At 46.2% G+C, this 6,962-nt stretch overlaps 2 protein-coding genes across 2 annotated transcripts; one reads left to right on the top strand and one right to left on the bottom strand.

Annotated features, from left to right (window-relative positions):
* Nucleotides 1–702: 702 nt before the first annotated feature.
* Nucleotides 703–1,348, bottom strand: COCVIDRAFT_68545 (hypothetical protein; the record flags this gene model as incomplete). The annotated part of the gene is made up of 3 exons (XM_014695460.1): nucleotides 703–1,037; nucleotides 1,086–1,163; nucleotides 1,216–1,348. Coding segments are annotated over 3 exons (546 nt in total), but the record flags the coding sequence as incomplete, so codon positions are not given.
* A 494-nt stretch (nucleotides 1,349–1,842) lies between these two features.
* Nucleotides 1,843–2,719, top strand: COCVIDRAFT_20725 (hypothetical protein; the record flags this gene model as incomplete). Its single annotated transcript, XM_014695443.1, has 2 exons — nucleotides 1,843–2,128; nucleotides 2,184–2,719. The coding sequence occupies 2 exons, from the start codon at nucleotides 1,843–1,845 to the stop codon at nucleotides 2,717–2,719; spliced, it is 822 nt and encodes a 273-aa protein (XP_014550929.1).
* Nucleotides 2,720–6,962: the final 4,243 nt, after the last annotated feature.

A 6,962-nucleotide genomic window follows, 5' to 3' on the forward strand; every position in this document is an offset into this window, starting at 1 on the left:
CCCCACCCTTGGGTAGCGAGCCCTTCACGAAATATGAAAGACGAGTCGCTCGCGTAGCTCCATCACGGATGTTCTGACTCGCAATGCACCATTTCGACTCCTGGCGGGGCGTGTTTGACAGCTGGCTTGTTCTGGATGACTGTGGCGTGCGCAGATCATACCAAGGCTCGGCCGCTGCACGCCCAAAAACGTGCAGGAACTGCGTGGATTAGCGGGGGGAGGTCGTCACAGAGAGGCTTGCAAAGCTGCTCTTTATTGCAATCGAGGATGTGGGTGTGGGCAGGGACATGGCGAGTTATGGCATCGATAGCATCATCTCTCTGCGGAGCTAAGAAATTGGCTATTTAGGACATTTGGGGTGCATGTTAGCTTTGTGGAGTTGGTGAGAGGGGATAACAGTAGCAAGGCTGGCTAGAGGGATTGTGGACAAGGTGCTTAGGGGGTGAGCATGTGCGGAAGGAGGTGTCAAGGGAACTGTTTCATCGTGCGCGGAACCACGCTGCTATCACAGGAGAGATAGAGTGATAGCTAGACTGCCATCGATATATACGAGCAAATGAGACAGTTTAACTGTTGCGTGTACGTATGAGCTGCCCAGCACGTCGACCACATGCACACAAGTCTGCATGATCCAGGCGCTATTCACGGGTCAACTACGAACGAGATCCCATCCCAATGGCCATTCCAGGTCTGCTGGTTGGTGAAGTCAATAGCGGTAATTTTCGAGCTGATATGGGAGACCATGGTGCCCGTTTCGACGTTCTTATCGAACCACAGCGCGACTTTGAGCTTGGGGGTCAAGACCTCATTGCCCTGGGAGAAGACGGGAGACTGGCTGATGTAGAAAGGGGTGGGCTTCCCCTGGATGAGCTTGTAGATGACGGCGGAGGCCCTCTTGTCTGTCTGGTTGACGAACTGGAACGAGGTGTCGCTCAGGCTGGAGTCCTGGCTGATGGTGCCGTCGGTCCAGTCGGGCGGCAGAGTGTAGACTTCCTTGAACTTAATGTCTGCGGGGTTGGTGCTGACATGGAACTTGACTGGCTTTGGTGTCAGTGCTTGGTCTGGCTACGGTTGATGTTATATACCCCCTGCTGAAAAATGATCCTTAGTCGCGGCAACCTGGTAATCCTCCCTCCAGGTAATATGCACTGTCGACGCAATCGCTGGAGATATGTCAGTGGATGTGGAGGTAGGAGTTATGGACGAGGGACTCACTATCGCTCCATGCGATGACGTTGAACTTGGAGTCGGAGCCCATGCCGCTGGTGAAGCAGAGCTTGGAGCCTTCAGTATTGAGATCTCGAACCTGCTCCTTCTTGAAGGAAAGGTTGATGGTGTAGTAGCCCATGGTGATGGTTACGATGAGGTGGCGCGCAATTGTGGAAGAAGAAGCGATCGAGTGCTGATGGGAAGAGCTCGCAATGTGTCTTTGGTCATAGAGCACTTCTTCACTGAACTTATACCGCGTGGGCTCGGGAATGCCGTGCGTCGCTTCGCTCTCTCAAGCTTTCAGTTCGAAAACGGCAGCCACAACGCAGATGCAGCGTTCCAATAGTAGTAGCAACATCGCCCCACATATAGCTACGGCCCGTCACGGCAACTGGACGCCCCTTCGCCCACTAGTCCGCAACCATGCACATGCTATCCATGCGGGCAGTCTTCACTGAGGGGTTTACAAGTCTAGAATTGATATGAATCGCTTAAAATCACGAGATTGCAGATTCTGTCAATGGCTGGCTGAGCCATCTCCAGTCCCTCGACGCTCCACGCGATCGTCACATAAACATTCCTCTCGAAACCACGGAACGCAGAACTGCACACTGGATAGGTGCCCGGCCAAGTATGGACTCTAAGAACCGCCTCACGAGGCGCAGCATTAAGATCAAGATCAACAAGCGCCTCGCAGTTGCATTGAACGAGGAGTACAGCATATGTTGTGCTTGGGGGTTCCAATATGAGCACGTGGGCAAGAAGACATACAATATTGTGGGATGGTCTAATGGTGAGATCGAACCTTCCCGCGCACCGATCGGGACTAATCACCTCAGAGACATCCGTCCCGAGATGACCATTCGTTGGAGCGAGACGTACCGAGTGTCTGCAAGTGAAACGGGGTGCATGCCAAATTGTATGGACTACGCTGCCCCGCCGCGGATGTCTGCGCAGCTGACATCCACGTCTAGTCTTCGTCGACTCGGCGACCGATTCGTTGCCAATCCAGCCTGGAGAGACCTTCGTATTCGACTCGTTCGACAAGGTATCGATCAGCGCAAAGCAGCCGCCCGAGAACCCACCGAACGCATTTGCCTTCACAGCCACGAGCCCAGGGTGCTCCATCGTCTTGGATCGAGGCCCCGATCTCCACAGAGACAAGGAAGAGGACAACGTGACTCCCGTATTCATGGCGAGCAGTGGAGCACATACTTTCCCTGTTCCAACCACGGGCTCCATACAGCCCACTGATACCGCCCTGATCTGGTTCCAGCTCAAGTCCCAGCCCTTGATCAGACGGCAGGCGTTTGACCGGAAGAGTCTTACCGTGGAGCCGCTAGAGTACCCGTACGGTGCGCAGAGCTCATGGTTTACAGAGATCACGCTGGACTTTGTCGATGGGCGACCCCAGCTGCTCAACAAGATTATCACATTCCCGACCGAGTCTAACATGGCTTCGCCTATCACTGACGAAAAGCCATCATCAAGAGATTTTTTTGAGCAGTGATGAGCCTTGGATTGTCCGCCTTAGGCAGTTCATTAAGTAGGTGGCTGTTCTACGGAATAGCAAATAACAATAAAACCAACTCCTTGTACTATGCAGGGATCCCGTTAGCGTGCCATCGCCTCAGGGACTCCATAAAATCAACGTGCTACGCACTAACCTCTAGTTCCTAGCCTAATATACGCGTTCAGAATAAGCGACACCGATTGCGAAAAGACCACCAAGATAATACCCTGTACTTTCAGCCTTCTAAACAGCCCATATAATATTAAATAGGATACATGGATGGTTTTACGTCGTGTTAGTTAAGTATTGCAAAGAATATTTAGGGACATGCAGGAGGTACGCAATTGAGGCTGCCCCTACTAAAGTGATACTACTGCATTAATAGGCATATGGCTGGGTGCAAAGATAGTGCTCTCCATGGAGACCGATCAACATACATGCATTTTAGCTAGAGCTTCACGCAAATCTCAGCCTAGATGAGCCTGAATATGCATTCTGGCTCGATCTGCAGGTGTTTCGACCTGCAGATGGTTTGACCTACATATGGGAATTTCAGCTCAGACTTCATACGCATTTGAGTTCAGCCAAGCCTACATGTGATCAACCACATATATTCCTCCGAAGCACGTAAGTGAGCCTGCAAAGTGTATTGGATATACTGTTCAACTCCTCCATTGGGATGCCACCTGTAGCCAATGACTCGTCTGTGATGGTCGCACACAAATCTTTTCCAAATCCTTCTGTAAAAGGCAGCCTTTATACCCCAATATCGATATAAGGCATACGTTTATCAATTGTAGATCAGAGGATTGGCTTCACTGTTGCGGCCAGCGGGGAGGAAATAGGTTCTGCCTTGAGATATACTTATCAGACCAATGCATGGACTCTTTGGCCAGGATCACAATACCTCCAGCTAGGTTCCCATCAGCTAACCGCTGGAGTTCGATGCAACTACGCCGGGCAGTCTATCGCAGCAAACACACTTAAGATTGTATCTTTGACAGTAACACCTAGCCCGAATGAAGAGTAGGATACTTAGGGGAGCCTATTAGCTATAGTGATAAGCTAGAGCGTAATACTTATATAGCTTAGCTACGTAGTGTCTAATAGATTTTAAGTATATTTCTAAGTATTTCCTAGGAAACTATCTAAATTATATTAGCTAAAAAAAAGCGTCTTATATAACTAATAAATATTATTATAATAGCTAACGTACCTTATGGGTTCGTGTTACACCCAGGTTCGTGTTATAGTTTTACTAAGACCCTACTAAAACCACTATATTATAGCCTAAAATAGCCTACTTTAGACCTATATAGTATAAAAAAATATAAGATATTATTCTAAGTCTACTTTTACTACCTACTTATACGTTCGCGTATTATACCTAGTCTTATTATACTATCTATGTCACGGCGCTATCTGACATAGCAGCGGACCGGCAGCTTCCAGGTGCCCAGCGAGGCTGGAATCCCCCGGGTGGCCGTTAGGGCCACAGCGCCAGCGAGGCAGCTGGCGCGCATTCTTCTAATTGGCTGCCGGTAGATTCCGGGTGCGGGCCTAAGCACCTAGATTCTATAAAACTGCAGCACTATAGTCTAGAGAGCTCTTTAAGCTACGTCCTATCTTCTACTCTTACTACCTATAGCGAGAGCCTATTAATTAGCTATAGCAATATACCCTGTACACGTGCCTATCCTTTCTACCTGTAAGCCCAAACTGTGATATTACGTAGCTCCTCCTTATAGGCACGCGTATTATATCGCTATAAACCGCCCTAAGCTACCCTACTTCTCTAAGACGCCTAAGAAGCTCGCTGCTAGCGTAGCAGCGCATCCTAAAGAGTAGTTAATATACCTTCGTAATACTACTTAGTATTCCTAGAAACTTAAGGAAAACTTTATCGCGTCCTAAGACCACGAACAGTCCCTACAAATCTAGGTTAAGAAGAGAGAGGCCGTTATCTAATACTAGAAGGAGTAGTTAGTAGCTAACTAGAAATAGATTACCTAACTTAAGATTAAAAAGACCTAGCTCGCTATAGCGGCTATACCTGCGGTACTAACGACCCCCGCTATTACTTTGTTCTCCTCTACCTCTGCTGCTATTACTAAGGCCACCGTAGACGACCTAGCGGGACCGCCTACGCCTACTACTCCTCTAAGTTCCTAAACTCCTAGCCTTAGTGAGAGAATACCTAACCTAAAGGAATTTGATAGAACTTGAAGCGACTTATACTAGTTTATCTAGTAGATCTACGGTAAAATAAACGCGAACGCGGACTAATTTCTATAAGCTACTAGACGTATACTATATATAGTAGGACGACTTACTAGAAAGGCGTATATATTAATGCTACTAAAGATTTAATATAGAATTCTCTAGTTTGTTGATTACTTATAGATACTAGAGTACTTAGAAAGAGTATTTGGCGACCTCGACCGCACCTAGAATGCCTAGAACTATCTTTTCTAATAGAAGTAGAAGAACCTAGACTTTACTGCCTACCTATTAGAGTTCTAACGTTTAGCCTTAGAAGTAGAAATGCTAGAGAGCGTACTAGTCTCTCTATTATTCTAAGGGATCTCTCGCGAACTCTAAGATATACTCCTCTATAGCCCCGCTCTATCTACTAAATATACGTTCTACGTTAACTACCTTTAGGCGCTTAATAACTATTACTACTAGTATTAGTAATAGGTTAGCTATTCCCGTGCGATACTGTCTACTAGGAACTCTAGGTATACTATTAGAGAACCTATTAGCCGCCCGTCTACACCCCACTCTATCCCCCTCTCTACTATAGCTCTAGTAGACCTAATAGACCTAAGCTCTTAGAGGAACTTTGCTACTAGGAGTAGATAAGAGAGAAATAAGTGCTTCCGTTGCAGATTATCGTAGCACTAGGTTAGAGACTGCCTACATTCTAATAACCGCCTAGTAATATAGATCCGCTCTAGTAATATAGAATATACCGCTAGTCCTACACGCCGCCAAGCTCTGACCCCCCCCCGCGGCCGTTAAGCTACCCCTCTCTACTCGCCCTCTAACTACCGCTGTACTAGCCCCTAGAGTAGCTCTAACTAGTTAGTAAATAGAGTAAGCCTAAACTAAGTCGCGTCTAGACTCTCTTATTACGTAACTAGGATCGACGCCGCCTAGTCCGTATCTCTGCCGCGTCCGCTAAGGGACTCTTAGTATACGAGGAAAGTAAGCTAAGGTCTAACCTAATGATACTGCCTGTTACCTTAAGAGTGGGAGAAGAGACGATACCTACCTACGCTATAATAGACACTAGGGCCGAAGGAAAGGGCTTTATGGATCTAAACTAGGCTAGAGGCTAGGGACTGCCTCTATAAGAACTGAGAAGGCTGATTTAACTAAAGGTGTTTAATAGCTAGGAGGCTAAGACTAGTTCTATTACCTATTACCTAAAAACTACTATAGAGGTAGGTAACTACTAAGAGACTATCTACCTATTTACTACGTAGTTAGCGCACTATCCCGTTATCCTAAGAATACTCTAGATAAAGCTCTATAATCCTTAAGTGGGATTCGCGAGCTATACTTTCGCCTTTAATAGCGAGTACTATTAAAAATACTACAACCTCTCTAAGCGCTCTACCTAGATTTCTACCCTATATAATATACCTAAGAAGGCACGCCTAGCCTCTATACTAGACTAACTAGAGAAGCTTTATTACCTAGATATCGTAAAGGTGTCCTTACAGGCCTGCGCGGCGTACGCCTAAAGAAAATACTAGATCTTTAAAGTATTAATTAAGTAGATTAATAAGCTCCTGGCTAGTACTAACCTCTCTAATCTATCTAAATTTATAGACTTAAAAGCCTATCTCTCTAGAGAACTCTAGGAGTTTATAGACGTATTTTTACCTAAGAAAGCTGAGAGACTCTCTCTATACTGCGCACATAACTATAATATCTACCTACTAGAAGGTAAATCCTCTCTATTTAGACTACTATACCTAATATCTCGCGAGGAGCTTATAGCCCTATAAGAGTAGCTTAAAGAGAACCTACATAAGGGGTTTATCTGCCTAAGCTCCTCCCCCGCAGCGTTCTCTATTCTATTTATTAAGAAGCCTAATAAAGGCCTTCGTTTCTGTGTGGATTACCGCGGCTTAAATAATATCTTAGTAAAGGACTAATACCTACTACTACTAATTAAAGAGAGCCTAAATAACCTAAAGAGTATAAAGTACTTCTTAAAGATTAATAT

The sequence above is a fragment of the Bipolaris victoriae genome (assembly GCF_000527765.1).
Source record: "Bipolaris victoriae FI3 unplaced genomic scaffold scaffold_160, whole genome shotgun sequence".
Taxonomy (NCBI): domain Eukaryota; kingdom Fungi; phylum Ascomycota; class Dothideomycetes; order Pleosporales; family Pleosporaceae; genus Bipolaris; species Bipolaris victoriae.